This window comes from Micromys minutus (genome assembly GCF_963924665.1).
Source record: "Micromys minutus genome assembly, chromosome: 10".
NCBI lineage: Eukaryota > Metazoa > Chordata > Mammalia > Rodentia > Muridae > Micromys > Micromys minutus.
In genome coordinates this window covers 43,434,338-43,461,012 of record NC_137979.1, presented here as the reverse complement: position 1 = coordinate 43,461,012, position 26,675 = coordinate 43,434,338, and the positions used below count along the sequence as shown (strand labels likewise).

Sequence of the window (26,675 nt, the reverse complement as noted above, 5' to 3'; positions counted from 1 at the left end):
CTGGGATCAATCTTCAGAACGACAAACAAACGAACCACTACAGAGGCAGACATAAGGGCCAACCCTAGAGAAAGAGATGATAACAAAGGAAAACTCCATGTGCAGCACTGACCTGGGAAGATTCCAAAGGTGCCCGCCATGCTGGGAGGCCTCACCTCCTTCTCTGTTTCATAGACAGGTGAGGGAGGCCTGTCTAGCTTGGCTGGTATATTATCTGCATCTTTGCTAAGCATGCACTGAGCCTGTTATCTACTCCTGGTGGATCCTCATGCCTTGGGGGGCCTCCTGTGCAGACGGTCAAGACTCACTGCCCCGACTCGTACGTAGTACACTCATTTAAAACAGAAAGCTACTGATGAGCTCCCTCCTGGATTTTGTTGTTGTTTGTTTGTTGAGTCAGGGCCTCCCTGTATATTCCTGTCTGACCTGGAGCTTGCTTGGTAGACCAGGATGGCTTCAAACTCACAGAGATCTACCACTCTCTACCTCCTTGCATCCTGGGATTAAAGGCCTGTACCACCTTGACCTATGGCCAACGTGACTTCGTGTTTTATTTTATTTTTTTAAATCAATACACCAAAAACACCAAACTTAGGAAAATGCACAAAATCATTTATAAAAAATTCCTTAATCCTAGAACCCATTAAACCCTGCCCAGAACACAGCCCCAAACCCCACCCATGAACATCTTGGCACAGTCCTGCTCTGAGCTGTTCTGCAACGCGCCTTTCATATATCATGAACATTTGCCTATGCCGATAATGGCTCCTCTACTGACAACCTGGTTTTTAATGGCTGCAGGGCATTCCATCACAAGGCGGCACTGTAATTTATTAAACCAATCTCACGTAATTAAGCAGTTAGGGTCAGCCAGTCGCTTGCTGCTCTGGGAGCCTTATTAGCTTATTTCCTTAGAATACACCCCTAGAACCCAAACTTCTGAATCTAAAGATGTACGCGTTTTCAAGAATCCCAAAAGAAATAACTTTCAGTTTTTGAATCATGAGATAACACAAATACAGGGTATGTGTATATGGAATGAGTATGCCAAAAATATTTTAGTGGTGTGCATTACAGGCTCTTTGTATGCATACAGAGATCTATGTTTCAAAAAGTTTTGCTCACCATCCATGTTCTCTGATAATGTGTTTATACTCAAATAGAGTGAACAGGAAGGTTGTGGTAGTATATGCCTGAAATCCTAGCGCTAGAGGCGGAGGCAGGAGAATTATGAGTTCCAGACTACACAGTAAGACTTCACAACCAAATGCATACACCCTCTCCCTCCATCCCTTCTGCAAATTTAAAGGACTGTTCTTCTACAAACAGCACTTGCAGTGGTTTTAAGTGTTTCCCTGTCTGGTGGTGCCTTAGCCGATTTTCCTCTCGCAGTTTTATTGTTTTTGTTTTGTTTTGTTTTGTTTTGTAAGCATGCTTGAAGTACACACATTTAAAATAATCGTGTAGAGTTATTCTCACGTGTTCAAAACACATTCCTAGGTCTGGAGACATGGCTCAGCAGTTAGGAGTGCCTGCTGCTCTGGCAGACCAAAGTCAGGTTCCTATACTCCTGGCCTCTGTGTGCAGCTACAGGTAGGTATGTGCCAGTCACCCTCAGACAAATCTCAAACACACCACGAAGCCACTTGTTAAGTCTAAAGGGCATTCGCATTTGTGATCTAGCTACATCTTCCCCAGTGACCCCTGGAAAAGCCATGGCACATCTGTGTGTGACAGAAGAACACTTCTCATACTTTTGACTTAACACGGAGCATGGTGCAACCCTAGGCACAGCAACAGATCTGCATTTCTCCTCTAAGAAGTAAATCAAAGCACCCTCAGATTCTTGGGTTTCCCTCCAAGTACGGTTGCTCCACCACACACTCACAGCGGCATTTATTCAGCTCATTTCGAAAGCTATGACTCCAGTAGTCAACTTAAATGTCGTCTTTCCAACTGTTCCATGTGCTTCACGGAGGCAGGGATCATGTCTGAGTGCCACCATTGCTCCGGTGAGCCGGTGCCAAGATGTGATGCCGATTAGGTGCCAGCCAGTGGTTGCCAGATAACCTGCACAGCTTTGTGTTGGAACTTCCAAACTGCTTCAAAAGAAAATGCTGCAAGCTAGGCTTTGAATTCCAATATTTTAAAAAAGATTTTATTTTATTTGAATTGTGTGTATTTGGGGTTAGGGGTCAGTGGACACGGGCAGGAGCCCATGAGAGTTTAGAAGAGGGCACTAGATTTTCCTGAGCTGGAAATACAGGCTGTTATAAGATGCCTGACTATGTGGTGGGAATCAAACCCATGTCCTCTGCAAGAGTAAATGACATTGTTCCAGCCTGGACTTGAATTCTTAATATAACCTATACCCAACCCATAGATGCTAAACAAAAATAAGTATCCAGGACTATTCACGTATACAGATGAACTATTGTATGTGATGATTCAATTTATAATTCTCCATCTTTATTAATATGAAATTATGCACATTTCAAAAGTATTTATGTATATGAATATTTTGCTTGCATGTGTGTGTGTGTGTGTGTGTGTTTGTGTGTGTGTGCCTGCAGCACCTTCAGTGACCAGAAGAGGGCACCATATGCCTTGGGACTGGAGTTAACAGACAGTTGTGATCCACCACGTGGATGACGGGTCCCATGGAAAAGCATCCGGCACTCTTAATCACTGAGCCATTGCTCCGGTCCCCACATTTAGAATTTAAATTTTTTATTTTCTTCCTCTGGGTTAAGAACATGTATAACTTTTAAACTTTTATTTTTTCTTTTTAAAAAGTGTGTGTGTTTGTGTGTGTGTGCTTTGTGTAGTTTATACACATGTGTAAATGCATGTGCTTAGGTGTGCTGGCCCATGGGTGTACCCTTTATCACTTTTCTTTCTCTATTAATCTCTGCCTTACTTGGATTCCTCTCCCTGATGCAGGTGGATTGGTTGAATGCTGAGCCTCTGGTACTCGCCTGACTCTGTCCTATGTCCCAGCTGAGTTACAGAGACACTGCCCTTCAGGTTTGATGATCCTCATGCTTGCCCACTGAGCTACCTTCAGCAAGCTTCAACCTTCAGTCTACCACACTGATCATGGAGTCTAAGCCCCACCCAAACCCCACCCCACACTCAACGAAGACTCTTCATGTGTGATCTTTTTTCAGTTGGTAACGGCTCTATTGGAACACGATTCTAACACTGCAAACCAAAGCTCATCTCCAATTGGAGAGAGGCGTTTGTTAGCAATATTTAAGGGAGCCAAAATGATACAAGTCATATCTCTTCCAACTCTGACTTTTCTATTTCAAAGTCCTTGGGGGTGCGGGGGAGGGGGAGGGTGGGAGGGAAGGGAGAGGGTGGGGAGGAGGGGGAGGGTGGGGAGGAGGGGGGAGCTTTGCCCTTTATAAACCAGAAAGTCACTGCTAGAACTAGCTTTCATTTTGCAAGAGAAGTTGTCCATTAATTCACTCACACACTCGTCACACACGCAGTATGCACCGTTACTGTGTAAAAGCTGCATAGCACTGTACGTTATAAGCAAGGAAGGGACACGGGGACTTACAAGTGGTTGTGTCATATTGACAGTGTAACACTTGGCACCTTCCCAAGGTTACGGAGTGCTGATTCTATACCCTTATTATAAACAACCTGGTGAGGCATGGGCTTTTACCTACATCTTTCTCCCTGCTGGAACAGTCCTGGTAATGAAGGGGAAACACATTTGCTTGTTTTAGTTCGTGCCAAACGACTTAAAGTATATGTCAAAAATCTTTCTGTTCCTTATTAGTCTTGAAACTCTGAAGAGTTAGTTCACTGAAAACTAAGGGGACTAGAGATAATACATACCAAAACAAACAAACAAACCAAAACCAAACCAAAACAAAACAAAAACAAAAACCACATACTTGCCTATGGAAGGCTGTGTGGGTCAAATGGCCCCAGCTCTCCAATCTTCCAGAGATTCAGAAATGAAGTAGAAATAGAAGATCTGCTGGGCCTTGACTTCCCAATCTGGAGACTGGGTGCCCCTCCCCCCCCCCCACGAAGGTAGCAAAACTCACTGTGAACATCCACAGTGACATCGGAACCGAAAGCCAACAACCATGCTGAGAACACAACCAAGACGCCAGACCCTGTGACCATCTAGGTCCCAGGCCTTTCTGCTTGTACGATATCTATGCAGCTGGGGCTCAGGCTTGGCGACCTCACCCGTGAAACAAGGATGCCAGGTCTCTCACGAGATGATGGTGTGGGTTAAATGGGGTGATGCGTTCAAACAAGACTTTTAAACTGTGAAGGGCTATAAAGTGTACGAATTAGTGACAGCCGTCCTCATTAGCAGAGACTTAAATACTTCTGTAATGAAAAAATATTTTAATGTGTCGGAGAATCTATCTCTTGAGAAAGATTAGGCATGGCACTGACTAGGAGCAAGGAGATGAACTGTGAGACTTACCAAATACTTCCCGGGGAATATTCCACATGCCTATTCTGGAAAAGATACTGCCCTAAACCTCTCCTCCTGTGAGCTCTTGAATAGGACAGGAGAGCCGTGTAAAAGTCTACACGCCACATACATCGCAATGCCCTTTAGACAACCTACGGAAAAGCTACCTGTCAAGATGCCGGGTCGTGATCTACTGGGAGCGGATGAAAAAGATGCTGTTTTTTATTTACCTTTCAATCCGTGTACGTCCATTAATTATGGATTCGAATGCTGCTCTTCAAAGCCCTTTGCCAGGTCACACCCCTCCTTCCCCACATCTTGTTTGCTCTGGGTTCCCCTCCCCATACATTTACTCCAGGGCCCTCCTGCCTGGTTACCTAGCCCAAACCTCTGACCTCCTCAATCAAAGCCGATGGCTCAGACTTTCTTCCCCCACGCCCTTGCCCATCAAGCTTTCCTGTTGTCCAGCTTTCAGGCAGTTTCTGAAGTAGAGATGGTCTAAAGTTCTCTTGTACCAGCTGGTCAAGTAACAGTCATTTTGGATAGTTTCGCTCTCCAGTGTGAGGCCACTATCTCCCTCAAGTTATTAGAAGACATATTTAAAGTTTAAGACCAATCGGGTTGCTTTCGTTGTTTATCTGTCTCACTAGCCATAAGCTAAACAGCTATATGGGGGGGGGGGTGGCTGTTCCCCTAGACACTGCAAATAGTGCAGGGCCCTTTCACCTTCTCAGCGGGACCCTTCCCCTCTCTCTGCAAGGAGGAGAGACAATGTGCTATAGCAAAAGGAGAACGAGCTGTGAAATGAGAGGCCATCTTGAACACTGAACTTAAATGGTGAAGAAGAGAAACTGTCTCAGTGTGTCTGGGGCTGTAGCTCAGCCAGCCCAGTACTTGCCCAGTGTGCAGGAAACTGCATTCGATTCCCAGCACTGCACACGCCACTGTGGGGGTGCAAGCCTGCCATCCAACATCTGGAGCTGGACGCATGAGGACCTTCAGAAGTTCAAGGTCCTACTTGGCTACATAGGAAGTGTGACGCTAGCCCTGGGCTATATCAGATCAGGAGACAGGGTGGGGATGGGCAGGCAGCCTCAGCACCCAATACAGTATCCACAATGGGCAAATGCTTAATGAATAGCCACCATCCTATTAACAAGCTACTCCTTTCTCAAGGTGGACCTGAATGTCTGTTTTCCTTTTAGCAGAAAGCAGTGTCTGGAGGGGAAATGCAATTCCTTTTCTGTAAGGCAGTGTGGCGCGTTGGAATAATTACAGGTTTCAGAACTAAAGAAGCGGGTCAAATATATTGCCCCTCCTGTGTTCTTAGCTGAAGACCTTGGACAAGTCAAGCGCTCAGGATCTCTCTCCATTCGTAATAAAGGATCACACGCCTACATTGTACACAGTGGTGCTTACATGTAATGTCTGTAAAATCACCGCGGCCGGCGCATGTGGGCATTCAATAAATACATTACAGAAAGTGGGCACTCCCAGTTCACCTTCCAGAGCTCCATGCACACAGGGAAGCTGTGTGCTAAGTGGCTTCTGTGGCTGATAGTGAAGAGCTGGGTTAATAAATCTTTTGTAGAGGGTTTCAGTGCATTTGTTTAAACATTTCTTTCTAAATCGGGCTTTAGAGTGTCTCCGGGATGCACCAAACTAAAGTTTTTCTCTGTGGTGTTATCAATTCCATTTATAATAGTGCTCTTAAATTTATATGATACGGAGGGAAAAATGGAATGTTCACAATTCATCAGGCAGGCTTTAATTCACCATTCCTCAGTAGTTTTTACTACTACGAAGGCATTTATGGAGTCATATACCAGAATGCAACTGCAGAGATTGGCATAAAAAACTGTCACCGTCACTGTCACCAACAAAGACCGAAGCTTAAAATTTTGCCAGGACAGCAAGTTGGAAATTTCCGCCTTCAGAGCATAATTCTAAAGTCTCAACTTGAGAGAGAGAGAGAGAGAGAGAGAGAGAGAGAGAGAGAGAGAGAGAGAGAGAGAGAGAGAGAGAAAGAGAGAGAGAGGAAGGGAGGAAGGTGAAGGAGGGAAGGAAGGAGGGAGAGAGGAAAGGAGGAAGGGAGAGAGAATACAAAACACACACACACACACACACACACACACACACACACACAAACACATGTGCGTGCAGAACCCACCACCAGAAATTAAATAAGAGCATGGCATATTAGAGGGCTGGGGAAGGAGAGGTGAAATGCCCAGCAGCTCAGATCCTTTCCTCCATTCATGTCTCATGCATGTAAGAGGGGAACGCCCCTTGTATTTAGCTGTGGGCACACCCCAGCTGGGCACACCTCATACAATTGTACTATTGGATTGAGCTGTCTTGGCCCATCAACTGTTAGAACTCAGTAGGTTTTTCTGAGATATCTTTGGGGGGTAGAGAGGCGAGTCACCCAATGTAGTAGCCAGCAATTCCCCAGAGAAACAAACCAAAAATTCAAAGAGTGAGCAAGTAGCCAAATAAAGACAATGGTGAGTTCAGTACTCAGGATGATCCTGTAGCAAGGACCCCATTATCACTGAGCACAATTCTCTTATCTCTCAGAGACAATCAACCTTCAGCCAGGGAAGTGTACCCTTAAAACCTCATAACTCAACTTAACGTAGTGTTAAAGTTTGGGGGGATATTTGTCAGAGCTGAGGCTGATGTGATCTGTCTGGGGGACCCTAGAACAAAGAGCAGTGGGTGAGGAACGTGTCACCTCTGTGCACATTCATTTCCTTGATGAACAAGGAGCTATTAACTGCAGAGAAGGCGTTATCTGGGTGAGGAATGATGCCGGTTGTTTCTGCTGCTTCTCCTGAAACCCCGGAGGAGAACACAGCACCCAGGGAGTTAAAAGAAGCTGTTTTTGTTACTGGGAGATGGTGGATATTTTAAAAATGGCATTTACCTTGGTAAAGTATATCGACACATAACTTTCTCAAGAGGGACTGGAAATCAGTTTGAGATGTTTTGAACCTGTGCCCTCTGACCTCATTAAGTCAAAAAGCCTAAAAATAATTATATATAAGACTTGGAAAATTCTAGAAGGATTAAACACGGCTTTGATGCAAAATGTGAGAAGAACGGGCATTCATGTCCAGCTTCTTAATAAAATGTTCCTGGTGGACATAGTAGACACATTGATCATGTGGCTTGACAGAGCAGTTAACACTATCTGCAAACCCTTCTTGTTAGTGACCAACTTCTTGTTTCGGGGGCCTGGGTTTGAACCCAGGGCCTGGAGCATACTTAACACGTGTTCTGCTATAGAGCAAACATCAGTCCCAAATCATGAACTCCAATTAAGAGCTTCTTTATCAAACATTATTCCTAACTTCATCTTTTCAAATACAATTATTATCAGCACTTAATTTACATGATATCTGAAACTAGTCACCTCTATAACTGGCCCTCAGGTAGAAATGTTACATATAATTGCTTTTTTAAAAAATATCATATCCTGCTTTTAGCTTTACTACTGTTTTAAAGTACATGTCAAACATTGCTTCTCACTTAAAACACTTTTCTTTAATTTTAACACTTTTATATTACTACAGCTTTAAGTCATTGATAACATTTATAAAAGGCTAATAACTGTTGTGTGTGTGTGTACATGTGTGCATGTATGTTTATTTCAGAGGTGAGATTTTATTCTTACTTCTGCTGAACAGGTTGGCCTTTCTCATACTTTGTCACACGCTCCCTGGACTTGGTTCAACTTTGAGATGACTATTTAAGTTAACATCTCAGAAATCTAAGCACTCTTACCTAACAAACTTATTAAAATATATTTCAGCAGTCCAGATACAGACAATAACATAAAATATCCGCTTTTATCATTGAAAAATGGCCAGTATATTTCATTTTAAAAGGATAGTAAAAGTTTCTTAATCAGAAATTTCTCCGGGATTTTTTACCACATGGATTTACTGCGAACTGGCCAGTAAAACTGCCAGCCTGCCTTGGTCAATAGCTCACATCAAGACGCCACATTTTAAAAATCTTACTGATCAGGTAAATAGTACAGGATATATCCTTTTCCAACTCTACAGAGATAGCGTTCATGGAGACATTTATGAGAGCCGAAAGGACTGAGGGGAAAATAAAACCCAGGCAGCATTTTAGGCTAAAAAAAAATCTTTATTGGAATTTCAATAATTCATTTAGCAGAGTGTGCAAAATTTTCACAGAATCTTTTCTTAATTTTATACTTTTGCCATATATTGAAAATCATGTCTGGCATGCTCTTAGATCACCGAGACTAAGAAACATAATTTGTTAGAATTATTATGAGGGATGGCTTGGGCACGAGGCTGGAGAGCTTCCTAAGTCAGACAGAAGTCAATTTCTTGCCTTTTGTATATGAGAAAAGTGAAGTCAAAGTTGTGGAACTTTTTCTCTGGGCTGTAGCTTTACTAACCCCGGGGGTCACGGCAGTGTGCAGGTCACTATTCCATACCAGAGATGACTAAGTCACTGTTCATACGGGTCCAGCTGTGTTTCTGATTTAATTTCTTAACAGCAAAAGCAAAATGTAAGAATTTAAGGAAGGAAGTCAGAGTACAGGAAGCAGTAAAAAAAAAAATCGCAAAGGACAGTTAGTGTGAGATATAAATTGTAGCCCCATAGGTGTTCCTGAGTGATGTGTCTTCACAAGTTGGTACCCATTTAGATTTACCAGATCTGAACTGGAGTTAGCATCCGCTTTCCCGTTATCTGTTGTAAATCCCTTTGAATCTGAGGGACAAAGCCATTAGTCTTGCATATACTTTTCTCTTCAGAAACTAGACATGTTACACAAAGCTAGCTCTTTACAACGGAAACATTTAGAAAATGCTTCAGAAGAAGTTACATAGCTAGATGCATGTCTCTTAACACTTAATAAAATACATGCAAATGAATCAATATACTTACAGTTCAGAAATTACACTGCAACTTGAATTTTTATTCAAGGAGCAAATGCAAACCCTCTAAGAAGATATTTTCCCCGTGCAGGGTCCTTAATGTACTTCATTCCAAAACAAGTAAGAGAATCTCAGTAGATCCAAATTAAGGGTAAAAGCACTTAAGGCAGAATATCATCAAATCCAAATAAACCCATTATTTCTGAAGAGGCAAAGCACAAACGATTCTACACAAGAAGCTTCTGGCGTTTTCCTATGGTTCCTTGAAACATTCAGAAAGATCTCTGGGTTTATAGCTTTGTTTTGATCTGCGTTAGAGCACACAATGGTTATTTAGAATAGGATGCTTAGCAAGAACTCAGATAGTTTCCTAGGAAAATCTTTTCTCTGTGTCTGTTCTGGCCACCACACCTCGGCAGACCCTGACACCTCCTCGTAGCTGTGTGAGGCAAACCTTTGCCAACAGTTTCTGTGAGGATTCCTTAGAATTCTCCAAGAAACAGATCACTCTGTTCTTCCTAATTTCAATGCTAAACGAAACAAGATAAACCCTTGAACTGCTTAATAAATTCTGCTTTAAAAAAAAAAAAAAGTGTTCTGGAAAGATTCTTTTCCGGAAGAAAGGATACGCTTTACTTCAGAAAGCATTGCAGAAACTTACATGTGACTTAAAACCAGAAGCTGGGAGCTAGGTAAGGGCAGGGAGCATTCTGGGTGACCAAATGGATCACAGACACAGTAGCAGATGGCCCAGGTGTAAACAGAGGTTGCTCTTTGCCCCTCTGCTCAGCTAGGACTGTCCAAGTTTTTATACAAAACTGTATAAAGCCGCAACTTAAATGTCTCATGAGAAATGCTACCTTTACAAGGAAAACAGTGAGGCCCAGGAGGAACCAGAAAACTTAACCTTGATCACAGAGCCAGAGTAAAGAGGGCCAACCGACCAGATTATCAATAAGCCTCAAGTGTGAAAATGAGATTATTGCCATGAATAGCCACAGATGTTTTACTACCAGTGACTCTTTTATAAGTTCATTCAGTTTTATTTTCCTGTTCAAAGGAAACGCCAGTCCAGAACCAAAACCCCAAGCCAGCACAAAAACCCAAGCGATCGAAGTTAGATGTGTGTTCGTGTATCTCAGGGGAGAAGCCCATTATTTAATAAACGTGAATTGATTTCTATTGCTTTGAAAAATAATTATCATCTCTTGGAGGGGGGGGTGAAAGAGAAAAATTAGTGAAGATGTTCTCACTCCCACTGCCTGTGACCAACCCCGTCCACCTTGTTACGCCTAAGCCATCCCTCTCTGTCAGGTCCCTTGTGGACCAGTCAATATTCTCTCCTGGAGAGCCGGCCCATTCTTGATATCCCAAAGTGTGTCCCCCAGAACCGTCACGTGGGATCTCATGTCACATGGGCACATTACAAAGTGGGCTGGGCACAGAGGGCACTGGACTTCATCGCTTTTGAACTTTCTTCGAGTCTCTAGAAGGTTTTTTTTTTTTTTTTTTTTTTTTTTTTTTTTTTTTAAATACTGCAAAAACCCAAATGAGCCCAAGGACAGCATCTACCTGTCATCTAGTGAGTTGTCTGTCACTGAGGGTCTCTCTAGAGATCAAGCAATCTCAGGCACATGCTACTTGGGGTGGCATCTTCTGAAACAAATATAATTTTATGTTGCTCATAGAAATATATGCCTGCCCTTGAGCTGCCATGCCGTTTACTAAGGATTTATAAACATTTGAAATGTGTGGGTTGAGGAGAACATGTGGCAATCATAACCTCGAAATAATAAACTTAGTATATGAGAGAAAAATGTAGGTAGGATTAAATGGTGTACGTTAGGAATGCTAACCACTTCCCTTTAAAATTAGCACGGGGAAAAATACCTGTAAGTTGGATTAAAAAAAACCATATCTAAGCCTTCCCTCAGGTATCACTGAAGAATATAAAACTCTTATAATGATAGTTGGTTTTGTATGTCTACCCATAACTCATGTCAAAGACCACACGGAAGTGATGGTTCTAAGAAAGCACCATCTTTTGAGGTTTAAAGCATTCACAGGAAAATAACTTCTCCAGAAAAATATTTTAAATATTAATATGCATGCGTGTGTTTAAAATTTCAATCTTTTAGTACACTGTTCACGTTCTGCGTTGAAAACTCCCCTGCACTAAAATTCGACAAAACAAAATCCAAGAATGCGGCAGAGCATTATTGTGCTTGTACCACAAGAGGGCGCTAGAGAATTCCGATCCTTTCCAAGGTCTATAAAATCCTTTAACTGCTACTTTATAGACATTCAATTACAACAGGCCATAATACATTAAGGCATTAAAATATACATATATCGCAGCATATGCCACAGCACACGCTGTATGAGTGCGCTCTCCAGATGATCGCCAACGCCAGCATCAAAACAGCGCTCGGGCTTCTAGTGCCTAATGTGGGATTTTACTCTTCAGCCCTCCCCTCTCGGAAAGGCAGCTCTCTTGGTGAGGTGATCCCCTTGGAATGGAAAATATCAAGGCGTGTGATAAATACACAGTGACTTGAGGGTATGACAGGGCAGAGGAAGGGAAGGACTACGAGAACTGAAATTTATGCAGTTTGGAAAAGGGACGACTCTGGGGATAAATGTTCGCCGTCTTTAATACCTTCTAAAGGTAACACTATAAATGAATTAGGGGAATTATTCAGTCTCAGAAGATGGTATAGAAAAGAGCAATGGCCTGAAACCAAGGAAGGGAAAGTTTAGGTAAGACATGAAGGATAAATTACCAATAATAGCTGGGCGGGAAAGATGTCCTGGGAAGGAAGGGTCCAAACTGTAATCGCTATATTTGATAATTAATTAAATGAGATATTAGCAAGAATGATGTGAGCTCATTAGATGGGCTAGATTAGATAACACGGACACTTTACACCCTGAGCTCTGACAGTGTCTAGGTCTCACACTGTGGCTGGGTGTTTGCAATGTCTTTCTGGATGACAGTGATTGTGTGCAGAGGAGCTAGCTCATGGCAACAGTTAACCCTGTGCTAGCATGAATGAAATCCAAGGCTTCGTTGTGAAATGGCATAATTATAAAATTGAGCCTACACTCCAGGTCATTCGAGGAAGATATGCCCAGCCATGTAAATTATAGGCTAACAGTTTATTTTGAAAAATCTGCAAATTGTATGAAGACAATATGTATAAGTGAAAATGTCCCCTGAATAAACAATTTCCCCTAAAAGCCCCAATATTTTACAATCCAGAGAGTCTTTTCAGCCCAATCATTCTTGCTAGTGTGTCTGGGCTCAACCCCCTTAGGGCACAACATTAAAGGGGGTAAATTATTGAATCTGAACAGCAGGTTAGAATGGCTGGGAACAGAGTGTGGGAACCCAACCATCTTTGCCCAGCTCACCGTAATATCCTGGTCTAACCAGAGCTTTAATGATAGTCACCCAGTCTCTGTCTGTCTGTCTGTGTGTCTGTCTCTCTCTTTTTCATTCTCCCCCCCCCCCACTTTGCTAGGGATCAAACTCAGGGCCTTGTATGTTCTAGGCAAAAGCTCTATCCCTGAGCTGTATGTCCAGCCCAAAGAATTTCTGGTTTTGCTACTTGAACTTTAGGTCAAAAGAATTTATGGCTAACATGGAAGCAAAGACTGTCAAAAATATGAAGAGTTGAGTATATGTGTCTGTGTATGTGTCTGTTTATGTGTATGTGTGTATATGTGTATGTGGATGTTTATGTGTGTATGCATATGTGTATTTGTATATGTGTATGTGTATATGTGTATGTATGTATATGTGTATTGTGTGTATATATATGTATATGTATATGTGTGTATGTATATGTATGTATGTAAGGCCTTAGGGAGTCATTTGTGCTTAAACTAAACTTTTTCTAAATGGATGTGAATATTAGACTTGGAAGTAAAAATGGCCAATGTGGAGCTTGAGGAAGGACAGTCTCGTCGTTAAGATGAAACTGAGGGCTTTAGGATTCTAAACATGGTTATCATGGGCACAATAACAGACCCTGAGGGTGGTAAAACCGTCTCTGCAAAGCAAACGCTATGTTGAGCTGCACTGCATTTACAGGCTCTGAGAACAAGACAATTAGCCATGGTGTATGAGATTTTGCAATCAACAGCCTGTAGAGACATAAGCCTGCCCTGCTTCTGATTGGCGTCTACCCAGCACGCACAACACCACAGTAACAACTGAAACCCTGTGAGTCTGCCACCACCCAAGTGACCACACTGGCGTCCTTAATGGTTATTTACTGTACGAGGAAGTGATCACTATTAAACTTGTTACTTGTTGATGAGTTTAGAATTTGGAGAGAAACAAAAAACACTCCATTGTGTAAACAATCTTCTCTTCCAAGTCACTCTTGAAAAATCAGACCCTTGCACTTAAAACTTGGGACTGTTCTCCCATTAACTGGAGAAGAAACCCAATAAATGGTTGACCTTTCTGGAAAAGACATCCAAAACCACTTTGGCCGGGGGTCAAATATTTCTTTCGAATTTCTTCCAAAACACTTCAGGGCCAAGCAACTGGTACTTACCTCGGAACCAGACCTGCAGCAGCAACACTGGACTGTATGTCAGGCACTGCCTGGTAGGGAATTTAAAACTCCTCTCTTCAGCCAGCTGACTGTCTCCCTGCAGGAAGGACTCACATCTTTCTTCCCTTTTCAATCCCATGTGCTAAGTCCATGTCTGATAAGGGTGTCTGATGATAAAGACATTCAATAACAAACCCTCCATCGGTGGTATATTAAAATCCAGGAAACGAACCCGGGCCTCAAAAGATAACTCACTGGCCCAGCGTCAAATCAATCCAGGGAGGGACTCATTGTATTTTACCTACAGATGTGTTAGCATATTGGGACGTTTGAGGATGCTTATAAAATATACCAGCCCGAGTCATTTTGGGAAAAAGGTTATGTGTATCTAGATGACAGATGTGCATGTCTGAAGAATTTCCCTGAAACTCCAGAAAAATAACTCAAGAGCCAGGACCAGGCTTGCGAGAGCTTTTGAGTATCACCCTGAAAAGCATGCTGGGATTGTGCTCACGAAGGAAATTCCTCAGGTGAGGGGGGATCTACACCAGTCTCTACCCACAGGCATCGGTGAAGCAATGCTCCGTCAGGTGCCTGCTGCGCCTTCAGAATCAAAAATGCCATAGTTTTAGATGTAGAAACTTGGATTACGTTGGCGAGTTTCTGGTTCGTTTTGTGTTCTAGTAAAAGCGGCCCGGTGGAGGCCAGCCCAGAGCCTGTTTAAAGGGTTCAGGAAGGTTAGAGTTTAAATATGCGCCTGCAGCCACATATGCTGGGGTAAAGAATGAAAAATGGGTTGTTCATAGACAGATAATTGTTATTGTTTTTTAATTCTTCACGAAACATGTATAATCCGTGGTAATCATTTGTTCGCGTTCTATAAATTACTGTCAGATTTGAAACCCCGTTTGTCATCTTCATCTCTGATTTATACCAGACTACATAAACGGCGTGATGCCTTAGATCCAATAAGACATTTGTCTTCATGAGGAAGGCCACTACGATCGTGAGTGACAGCTTACTTACCTTATCACAGTTAGCTCAACACCGGGTCCCTAATGTCTCTGTGATCTGAAATCAGAATGACTCACCTGAAGCCAGTGAGAGACTTGTTCAGAAATCCACCATGGTCATCAGACCGGAGTCGTGACTGGAGAGTATGTTCTTGGGTCCCCAGATCACAGTCATGTAAATGACTTTTATGTGCCTCCCCAGCAAGAGCCTCAAAAGAAAGACAGCTTCTAGCTAACAACCAAGATGGGCACACTTGTCTGGAGGATAAACAGAAAGGTGACGAATGCTTACTTGAGCGTAGGTGTGCATGCATGTGGATTTGTTTACAGACATGTAGGAGGGGGGACTATGTTGACTCATTTCCCCATCTTCATATTATAGAACAAAAAGCCCCTAAAACCTCTAAATATGTTCACACAGTACACACACACACACACACACACACACACACACACACACACGCACAGTACTGCTCCTCACTTCATCAGGGGAAACAGCTCACTCTTTGCACTGTTATTCCTTTCCGTAGACTAAGGAGCTGTGTGTGCCGAGGTACTGGGTATCATTGGCTCAGGGGAAGCAATGACAGAGTCTACCATAGGCTTCTAACATTCCAAGTAGAGTCTCTACACACACGTCCCTCCCAAGTCATGGGGAGACTTAAGCGAAGAATGAACTGATCGATGAGGTCATTTGCCTCTAATCCCTGCATCATTAATTCGCAAACCTCAGTAAACCTTGCAGAGTGCTCACTGTTTTCCTCAGCGAACCCTTATCATTCTCACACCAAAATTGGGCCTTAAATATTCACAACTGTGACGTGAGATGTGAGAGCGGCTTGTGGGGAGGGTGTTCCTCACACACCCTGAGCACAAAGCCTCCGGGGAAGGAGTTGCTCTCGCGGACTGAGACTGCAGGGTCAGCCTAGTGAGCGGCAGTTAGCACAGAGACCACAGTAGATGTTCAGAAGGCGGATTTCAAAGCTCAGTAGGAGGAAGTCGGCCCCGACGAGTGGAGTTCTTTATACAACTATAACTTCGGGAGGGTAGAACAAAACAGAAAGTGGGCCAGTCACAGATGTTGTCATTGAATTAAGAATTGCAGGTCTTAGCACAACCTGCTCAGCAGAGAAGAGAAAACGGAGGCTATAGAAGAGCCGAAGGATATCGTTTAGACAGACAAAGCCGGGAAGAATGTGTTTTGCCTTGAAATGCAAAAAAAAAAAAAAAAAAACTGCAGTAGTTCGAGGCAAGTCTCCACGATGTGCCAAGAAAAAAACAAAACAGGCCGGAAGGAAATAAAACTAGAATTCAATCATAAGACCTCAGAGGGATTTAAAAAAAAATTCTAGAACCCACAACAGAACAGTTAAAATAAAAACCAGAACAAAAGGGTCTGGAGAGATGGCTCAGTGGTTAAGAGTTTGTACTATCTCACTGGGGACCTGAGTCCAGTTTCCAGCATCCTTGTGCGGCTCACAAGTGCCAGTGACTCTGGCTGCAGACGATGCAGCGCCCTCTTTTGGCCTCCATGGGCATCTGCACTCACAAGCACACACCAGTGCCCCTCCCATACATGCATACATACATACATGCATATGTAACACATATATATGTATACACACATATACATATATTTTTCAGTTTTATATATATATATGCGTGCTGGATTCTGTAACACGCCCACAGAGCAGTTGTCACAGGTCACAAGTCAGCTGGATATTTTCATTTACAAGTTAACATTCTATGAACAGGATAAAGCAGTTAGGAGAATGAATTGGATAGACCAAAGAACAGGTAGCCACGTGATCCCGATCCCCACGTGATCTCCATGTGTTGCCTGTTATCCAAGGCCAAATCCCAGGCCGCCTTCTCCTGAAGATGAAAGGAACTGTTTCTCCCTGTTCTCCCCACTCTGAACTAAGCGAGCTGAAGAGTCCTCACCATGCCTCCTACTCCCCAGGACTCTCTTCCGCACCGGAAGCTGCAGCACAAGCGTGACTCATCATCTCATCAATGGGTTAGAACTTCATTTTCCTGCAGCAATACATCCACATGGTGGGTAGACAAAGGCCACCATATTTTTTTTTAAGCAAGGCCTCATGTAGCCCAGGCTGTCTACGTGGTTAACCTCTGGTCCTCCTGCCTCTGTCTCCGGGGCACCGCGGTTACAGATGGGTGCCATCGTGCCCAGCTATAAACATGTATTTTCACTTCACAATGCTCAGATAGTTTGGAATACTTTCAGTTCTGATGAAAAGTACCAGAAAGCTGACTCTAGGGTAGAATACTTGCCAAAAAATCTGCACGGTCTAAGGTTTGATCTCCACCACTGTGGGATGATGATGATGATGATACCCACAATAACCAACAAAACTGGGTCTATTGTTTAAAATCTTTTTTGTTTCTAAGGCTGAACGGAATCCAAAGCCTCACTCGTGCAGCAAGGTGCTCTGAGTCCCTGGGCCTGTTGTTCGCAGCCATAAATCCCAATGTGACTTGCGTTCGAAACTTAGATGAAAGTGGAGGTATTTAAAACTAAGAAATGCTGAGAGCAACACTGATAAATCTCATTCCGGAACTTTCTTTATACTTCCAAATGTGCTTTTCAAAAAAAAAAAAAAAAAAAAGGGCACGGTGTTGAAAGCACCCACCATTGCTACTTGATCAAATTTGCAGGTTCTTATAAATCAAGCGTATGGTGACTTCATCAGTACGTTTCTGTGGTTTTCATTGTTCTACAACAAGGCTGCAGAGCTTACATTTCCAACTTATACCTCACTCAGCAAACATGAAGAACTTTCTCTGACCTCCCGACAGTCCTGGGTTAAATAAGCAGTGAATACATCCTCAGTCCGTTACAGATATCTCTGTCCAACCTCTTCCTTTAATTAGAAACAATCATATAGCACAAATAACTCACTCTTGCAGGGTTTTAAAATTCTGTTAAAAGAATTCAATTTTTTCTTTCTTCCAGAAGGAGTCACTGTGCCCTGTTGATAGCTCACACGTTTCCCTAACCCGGCGAAGGCAGTTTGCCCCCATCCTAATGAGGACGGCTTACCGATGTGTTCCAACCCGCTCTAGATTGTAGACACTAAGAGAAATGAGATACAGGGTTCTTGGGCAATTGCTTTTGGTCCCGTTACTGTACCCAGAGTTGCCTGCTTCCTGTTGTGGTTAGATGCTGTCTGCCATGCTTCTTCCCTCCCCAATGGAAGAAGCCATGCTTTCAGTTCAGAAATCTAAACGTCAGTCCCTGTTAGCAAGTCCTCGTTCCCAGTGGCAGAGCTGTGCTCTGTGAGTGTCTCGACACAGGATACAGACTGCCAGGGATTCTGGGCACTCACACAGGAAAGCAGAATTGTGATCAGGTAGCAATACACTCTCAACTCTGTGCTTGGTTTACTCTATAACTTCGGTGTTCTCTACCAGGTTTTTTTTCCCTCCCTCCTTCCCTCCCTCCTTCCATCCCTCTCTTCCTTCCTCCCTCCCTTGTCCTTTCTCTGTCTCTGTTGTTGTCTTTTTGTCTGCCTTTCTCTATCTCACTGTGTCTCTGTTTGTCTCTATCTGTTTGTCTATCTCTGTCTCTGTCTCTGTCTCTCTCCTGTGCATAAGGCCAAAATCCCATGCTCACCTAGGACTCTTTGTAGTTTCCACAAACGCATGATCCAAACATGACACGCATCATGGTTACTGCTTACCAGTAAAGCTGTGGGCAGCCAGTCGGGCTATGAGTCCTTTAATAATAAGAAAGCTGTTCTGACTTGAGGGGGGAAGAAAACAAAGCTAAAGCAGTCTGATGGCTTCTAGTACAGATAAAATTCCAAGAGCTTAAAGTAAATGTCACTTCAGAGCAAGTTAAACCTATTTTCTTCCCAAGCGTGGCTGCTGTCCTGCCAGCAAATGGGGGTCCTGCCTTTGTGTCTGTTGGTCTGTTTAGTGACCATGTCTCCCAGTGAGGTGTGGGGCATGAGGATTGGAGCCCGGTAGGCCTTACCCTACTTACCCTTCCTATGATGCCTCAGAATCTCTAAGACTCACCATGCGTGCTGAGAACCAAACCTGGGTCCTCAGGAAGACCAGTGAGTACTCTTAGCTGCTGACCCATCTCAGCCTCTCTTTTGAGAAGTGTTTATGAAACAGTTTTCCACTTTGGAATGTTCCACACGTAAGTATACTTCTTATAACACAATGTGTATTTCTAGTGTTGTGGCTACAATGCACATTCCCACACACACACGAATTAAGCAAGTGCTCTTCCATACACGGTAATCCCAGACCCACCAACACAAACTTTTAAAGTTCAACTATTTTTAACAACAAAAATAGTTGTGTGTATATGGGGTGTGTGCTTGTGCATGTGCCTGTGGCTGTGCACATCTGCACACAGTTGAACACTTGCTTACACCGCCTGATGTGCATTCATACAGAAGCTGAAGGTTTTTCTCAGTTGCTTCTGCACCTTACTTTTTGAGTACATGTAAGGCTGGAACTCAAGACCCTCCCAATGGGTGTGCACCACACACTCAGCTCACAGTACCCCTTCTTCTAACTTGAAGCTTTACTGTGGTCTAAGAAAGGGAAACACTGTAATACAAATTCCCACAGAGAGAAAGGGTTTACCCCCAGTGAGGGCCTCAGAGCCACTCCCAAGAATAAGAAACCCAAGCATGAACTCGGAACCCATCCACCTCTGTTTCTGCTCCGGGGCCTTTCTGCCTTGCTTACTGTACTCTCGGCTGTATTTGGGGGAAGCTGGAAATACCAAGCAGGTGACCTATGAATTAACGAGGCACCATTGTTCTGATTCTGTCAAGCATTAGATTAATCAAAACCAAATGAAAGGTTAGTTTCTTCACGTTTTGCACTGTTAATTCTCTACAATTATTAGTCAGCTACCAAGGTAATTATTAAGCTTCCAGCCCAGTGTCTCGGCGTGGGCTCGCCGGCTTTGAACAAGTGTGAGCATCACACCACTCGAAGCTCAAGCAAGACAGAAATATTCCGTCACTCTGAGATGGAAGTCATCAATTTCATGAAAGGGAAATATAAGACTCATTGAAATAGGCTGAAAGAAAGAACGAGTCATAAATAGGTACAGGAAGAGAAAAACGGGGACTGTGCCTTCTTGAAAATTTAGGGAAAAAAAAAAAAAAAGAAACAGAAGAATATGGATCCATAAAGAGAAACAAGGAACAATTTACCAACTTTATTCTGAGCCCCGAAGGATAATATGTTTCCAATTTACTATTTGGTTCAGGAACATCTTTAGCCTTTCCTCCCACTGGGAAGGCATGAGAGAGTTTGATAAGAACACTGTGCACACAGAGATGCTCAAACCTCCTGCTCCTGTGGCCGGATGCCAGGAGAGCCCAGCAACCTCCCACCCCTGGGAAATCTAAGCCTGTACCAGAAGCTGGCAGCCACCAGGCTGCAATCTCTATACTAACAGATCTGAAATTCATGGATATTTTTGCATTACGTGTTGTATATACATATATTTAAAAATGTTTATCATAATACAATTATTTTAAGTCCTCCGATTTACAAAAATTCATAAAAATTGATGCTGTGGGGAGATCTGCATTGAGCTCATTCGCCTTTCCCTTGAGCAAGGCCAGTTTTAGTCAAAGGTTTGTGCTCAAGGGTGAGGTAATACTGTAAAGGTCTCAGGCACCTCACAATAAATTAATAACCCAGTTTTCTGTGAGCGAGGATCCCAAATCTCATGCATCTCAAGTGAAGCCAAAAGATCTGAAAGGATGGAGAGACTAGGCCCCGTGGTTTTAAAATGCCCTCACACTTTGTGAGCTACTGTTTTATACAAAGATCAATACTGTTGTCTTCCCCCATGACATTAGCGCTTCTCTAAATACGTCAACTTGTGGGAACATTGAATCGCCCAAGGGGCTGAGCACCACAATGAAGCATGTGGCTGTTCTTTGCAAATCAGTGATCACCAACACAGAAAAGCCACTGCTGGGAACAAAGTGACAAGAGGCAGAGCGGGCCACAGGAAAGGCAGTAACCCCCAGAGAGGTGACACTCACCCTCGTCCTGATAGTCTGACCAAACGGATGCGTCTGATGCGAGGGGTGGGCCATGAGTCCCACTCAGACTGTCATCAGAGCCGTCTTGACCAAGGTCGCCTCCTGAGGGTTGAAAAAGAAAATCACGTCATCCACTGGACATCTTGATGTGCACATTTACAGGTGTTGGCCAGTGCTTGCAAAGATGGCGGCATCCCTTATTTGATGGCCACGCCCACTCCTGCTAGCCCGAGAGATAGAGAAACAACTTTAAGAAATCTTCCACACCACCACCTCCCTCTAGCACTAAGCAACTGGTTGCTTCGCGTGGGAAGACCTTTCGCCACAAAAGGGTAATTTCTCTGTCACATTTAAAATGAAAACCTGGCTGTATAAATTTGTTTTCATATATTCTACATCTCCATGAATTACAACCTTTACCCCAAAGGCCTCTTTCTCTTTCCATTTCTAAATGAAATGGAAGGAAAGACACAGAGGCCTAATCTTTTCTACATAATATAATGTAGCAAGGTCAATACTCTCTCATACCCTGAAAAATCAGAGCCATAAACAGAGAGAACCCAGACTGGATTTTATTCCTATTTAAATCACTACTTGCTTTGCAACCTTAATAAAGTTCGCCTGAACGAAACCTCTCTCAGGACTCCAAAAGCCAGAGGAAGGTAATATTTGTTCTGCAAAATGACTTTGATAAAGGTAATATATACATACCATACTGAATTATGCAATTAAAACATCGCTAATCTCTTTTGGGTGCTTTCGGCCTACGGCCTACGTTGAATTGTATTTCTGAAGAAGTGCCCAGTGCTATTATGTTACTTTAAAAGGTTCAGGCAGAGGGTGTCCTCTGCTCACTCAGGGACCGGAAGAAAATGAAAGCATTGCAAATTGTTTTCCTTAAAAAAAAAAAAAAAAAAATCCCCCAAACAGAGTTACCGGCCTGCTGGTGAAAAGACACTGACAGCTGCTTGCTTCATTTCACAAACATGAAAACGGGATTTTTCAACTGAATTTAATATTCTCTCAGATACTAATTTCCAAAGGAAATCACAAATGCTAATCTCAGTAAACACTGTAGCAGTGTTTTGGCCCAGGATTCCAACCAGGGAGCACTGAAACCAAACAACCTGCAAAGACTCTCTATTGCCTGGCTTTAAAGGTTTATTTCCTACAATTAAACTCAAGGATAGGGAGGAGATAAAATGATTTAAAAAAAAAAAAAAAAAAAAAAAAAAAAAAAAGAATGACTGTGGCCTCCTCCTTCCACAAACCAGACTTGTCTTCAAATGCTCAGTGGTAGGCAGATGCCCTCGACTGGCCGGAACATCTGCATGCACGGGACTTTAAAATGAACTATGAAGTTTTTAGAGGTGAAAAATTCTTTTACCTGACACAGCAGCGACTAACTAAAGCCAGACAAAACATTTCCCAAGCTTTGAGCACAGAAGCATCCCCGCACAACTGCTAGCCAATAAAAGCCTCAAATACTGGACAGAGGGTTAAACCACTCAAATTTTACACCACGGCAGAGCCTCTGAAACGACATTATCAACAAGGACACAAATGAACCGCCTGGCTAGAAACCTGTAATCGGACCCGAGGCAAAAGAAGAAGTTTTCATTTTGGAGGCAAATCAAAAACCTTTTTTTTAAAAAAATAGTATATGTTTCAAGCAAAATGTAGCATTTATAGGATGTACTGACACCTTCGCTTAACAGTCACTGTAGACGTGGTGGTCCGCTTGCTCTGTATACCTGACAGAGCCACCAAGAGGAAGAGCCCATCCCTCTCCAGTCTAACATCTAAAGAATATGACGACGAAGGGGGAATGTTTGGTTTGGTTTTGTATTTGCAAAATTTTGTTCCTTAATTTTTAAAATAAGTTATTTTCTAATTTCTGGTGATTTTTTAAAAATGTTTTGGTTTGTTTTTGAGACAGGGTTTTCCCGTGTAGTCCTGGCTGTCCTGGAACTTGCTTGTGTAGATCAGGTTAGCCTCCAACTCACAGAGATTCTCCTAGATCCCAGAGATCAAACACCACCCCTAGCTTCCCAAGTGCTGGGACTAAAGGCGTGTACCACCATGTCCACCCTTAAAATAAGTTTTATAAAAAGTGTTGTGGAGATAGGCCAGCTTCTTCCATGAGGGAAATCTATCCACCCGACCAACAAATTAATATTGGTACATTCAACCTTTATTTGTACTTCATGGAATTTTTTCATTACTGCCTTTCTGTGTGTTCCAAGATCCAGTCCAGCACACAGATTGGAATCACAGCTGCCTTCTCTAAAACTCTCACCCACAACACCTGCCTGGAGTTGCCACTTGGTTTCTTCACTTCAAAAGGACGGTCACTTCCGTGTGATCCCAGTGGGTTCGGACTAGTTACACTGGTGGACCTTGAGCAACTCCATTGTGTTTGGAGCCAGCCTGTGCCCCTGTCTATATATGCAGTAAAGAAGGGTTACAACTCAACACTTCCCACAGAGCCTGTATCAGTCTGACAGCTGCCAGTGAGAAAAACATTGAGAAATATGCCTCACACTTAAGTGTGATTCGTTCTCGCAGACAATGTCGTGTTTTTACATTATATCCAGTGGCCCGCCTCCCTTGGGCTCACACAGAATCGAGCCTATCACGGTGCATAAAAATGGATAGCCCAGCGTAACTAGTTGAGGTGCATGGATGAGAAGTTTTATAGAACCGACAGTTACTGTGATTATTTTGGATCGTCTTAAGTTAAAAGGCATAGGTTTTCCTTGATGCGTAGCCACTCGGGTTCTCTGGACTCGTCGGCCGCTCACCCAGTCCCCGTTCCAACTGGGATTCACTGGGATCAGGCATAAGTGATCACAAGCTCCAGTGACAGACATTTCCACTCAGCAGCTGAACAATTAGGGCTTTGAACTCCATCTGCCTAGAGTGGCTTTCTCACAGGCGAGCCCCTCTGCCGCTGGAGACACATTTCCCACAGCAACTCACTCAGAATCAATATATTTCTCTACAGATATATATTCTAACACACTATATCTCCATTAATCACCTACGCCGCCTTCAGCCTTTTTTTCTTTTTTCTTTTTCTGTATTTCTAAACAAGATCTAGGGGAACTCTATCAGGGGTTCACCTGCCATTAGCTGGTAATTTGTTTCTCGACTCTAAGTGTCATAAGAATTGGGCGCTCCATCCGCTCCTTAGTATAGTCGATGACAGGCACTCCGCTGGGCACCTATGCTGAGGGGCCCATCGTGGGGGTGACTTCTCTATTGTTCTTTTCTGAGAGTCAGACTCAATTTTATTCATGCTTCACAGAGTGATAAGTTGGGAATTTCTGAGGTTGGAGCAGAAAGATAAAACGGCTTTGTGTCAGGTGCAAGGTAATTATTTGCCAGGGTTTCTGTGTTCTTTGTTTTTTATTCTGTGTTTTCATTACCGGCTAATGAGTTTTCCCCCCTTAATTCAGAAACAATAGCTTGGCCACTGGAAGTTGGCTTTCGCTGCCTTGGATTCAACCAGCTGTTGCTGCTCCATAAACTTTATGGAGAAGTGAATTAAAGTGATAAAAACTTTCATCTACTGATTCAATTCCAAATAGGATCGGAGAAAAAAATGAACCATGATGATGTTCCCCTTGTACCTCTTTTGACAACCCAGTCTAGTTCTGAATTGCAGGCTCTATTTGGGGACACAGACAGAGAATGGTGACAATTTTACAGAAGAGATAAAAAGAGACCAAAAAAGCAGGTTGAACATTTAAAAAAAAAAAAAAAAGAAAGAAAGAAAGAAAGAAACGCAAGAACAAATAACACAAAACATAGAGACATGTTTTCTGCTCGATATATAAAGGCTCGTTAGCTTTTCTCCTGCCAATATGTCTCTGCTGTCTGTCCCTCTTCCAATTAATTGTGAGTGTGCTGTCATAAAGTCTGTTTGTCACTTGTAAGCAACTATGTGTCACATGGTCAGAAACATCCTGAGCTTTGCTGTGACTTTTTTTTTTTTTTTTGGCATGGTTTTGGATAATTTACAGAAATAGTAGTTAGTGTGAAATTGTAATTTTTGGTGTATTTTGGGGGGGGGGCTGTTATTTCTATTGACATTAAAAGACGAGGACTTCCTGCTCCATTTGATATTTAAGAACCCACGAGGCATGTGGCTCCCTCTTTAAACTAATAAATCCTCACTAAAACGCTATAAATAAAGTTTCCTGATCCAAATCCAGTTAGTTTTCATGCTTGGTAGCCTTAATATGGCCAGCTCTTCATAGACCAATTTAACACTAAGGCAGTTCCCAAAGCTGAACTCTGGTGCTGTCATCAAGATGGCAGGGCATTCCTCCTTATCGAAACCATTCCCCTAAGTCTCTGGATCTAAAGAAACGGGCTGGATACAGATGTGCCCAGGTATGTGAAATGTTATTCACATGTGAATATATTACAGAGCACACCTGTGACACGAAAGCCGCAGGGAGGGGGACCTGTCGATACTTGTAGTATAAATGACGTACCATTTTGCACAAGCTCATGTATTCGAAAATGTATGGTGTTTCCCACAAACATCTGTGAGGCTTCACCGACTCCTAAATATCCATCTGGACTTGCGTGGTTGGGTCTTGCGATTAATCCACGTACAGTGAAGGCCTCAGATTCGTCTCTGTTCTATACGGTCTGACTTCTTGCCCATCTTTTCCCTCCTCCTCTATCTATCCATAACTCAATGTATAAATACTCTTCGCCCCTCGCCTCCAAGGCCCTGGTGGTGAGTGTAATAGTAGCAAATGTCATTAAGCCTGCAGAATGAGTGAGAGGCAGCCAGGCGAAGGGGCTTCCATTCATTACTCTTTTAAAAGTTGTTCCAACTGGGTCATCGACGTACAACTAGTCTGAGCTTAAGTTCTGAGCGCAAGGTCTCCATCTTCTGAAAACTGCTACCTAATTAAGTGGCTACGCTAAGGAGAGTTGTTAGGATGGAGTGGTGTAAGTGGTGTAAATAAGAAATAGAAACAAATTGACACTCGGAGAACAACCCCTACAAAACACTGTGAACCTAGCAAGCCAAAGGACGGCGCGGATTAATAACACACTCAAACGAACCAAACCAGCCAGCGGGAAAACTGGCGAGGAAACTATCCCACGGAAGCCAGCGGCTAAGATGCTCTTCCGAAGTAGCCCCTCCCCCGCTTCTTAAGAAAAATAGTCCTTTCAGTGCATTTTCTCATTTTCGCCAGCAGGGTGAGCTGCAGTGCGTAGCATCAACGCAGCTCTTTTAAAAAGGGATGGAACCAAGGACAGACATGATCGAGAGACAGACTGACAGAAACAGAGAGTGACAAAGACACACAGACAGAAAAAAGCACACTCAGAGACAGACAGACAGACAGACAGACAGACACACACACACACACACACACACTGTATGAACTCTTCTGCTCCTGCCCCAGTCACTTCTGGGAAATGCTGACATCTCTAACCCCCGCTTAGGTTGTGGATAAGGGCACAGCTCCGGACGTTAACAAACGGGAGGGCTGGCAGCAACAGTACAATGAGATAATTGTATATGTGGCGACACATACACTTCATAAAGCAAACTACAGGCTGTCATTGGCTGTTCCAGCTTTACACTAACACGTTCCACAGACCGCTGTTGTTTTCCACTGGTACCAAAA

At 43.1% G+C, this 26,675-nt stretch overlaps 1 protein-coding gene across 2 annotated transcripts in view; it reads right to left on the bottom strand.

Moving 5' to 3' along the window:
• Nucleotides 1-26,675, bottom strand: part of SKAP1 (src kinase associated phosphoprotein 1) — a gene marked incomplete at both ends in the record, with an annotated part of 274,300 nt that overhangs the window by 182,493 nt on the left and 65,132 nt on the right. For both annotated transcript variants that reach the window (XM_080924400.1, XM_080924401.1), the window contains one exon: nt 21,013-21,114. In XM_080924400.1, coding sequence (XP_080780526.1) covers nt 21,013-21,114 — 102 coding nt within the window. The remainder of the gene's footprint in view (nt 1-21,012; nt 21,115-26,675) is intronic.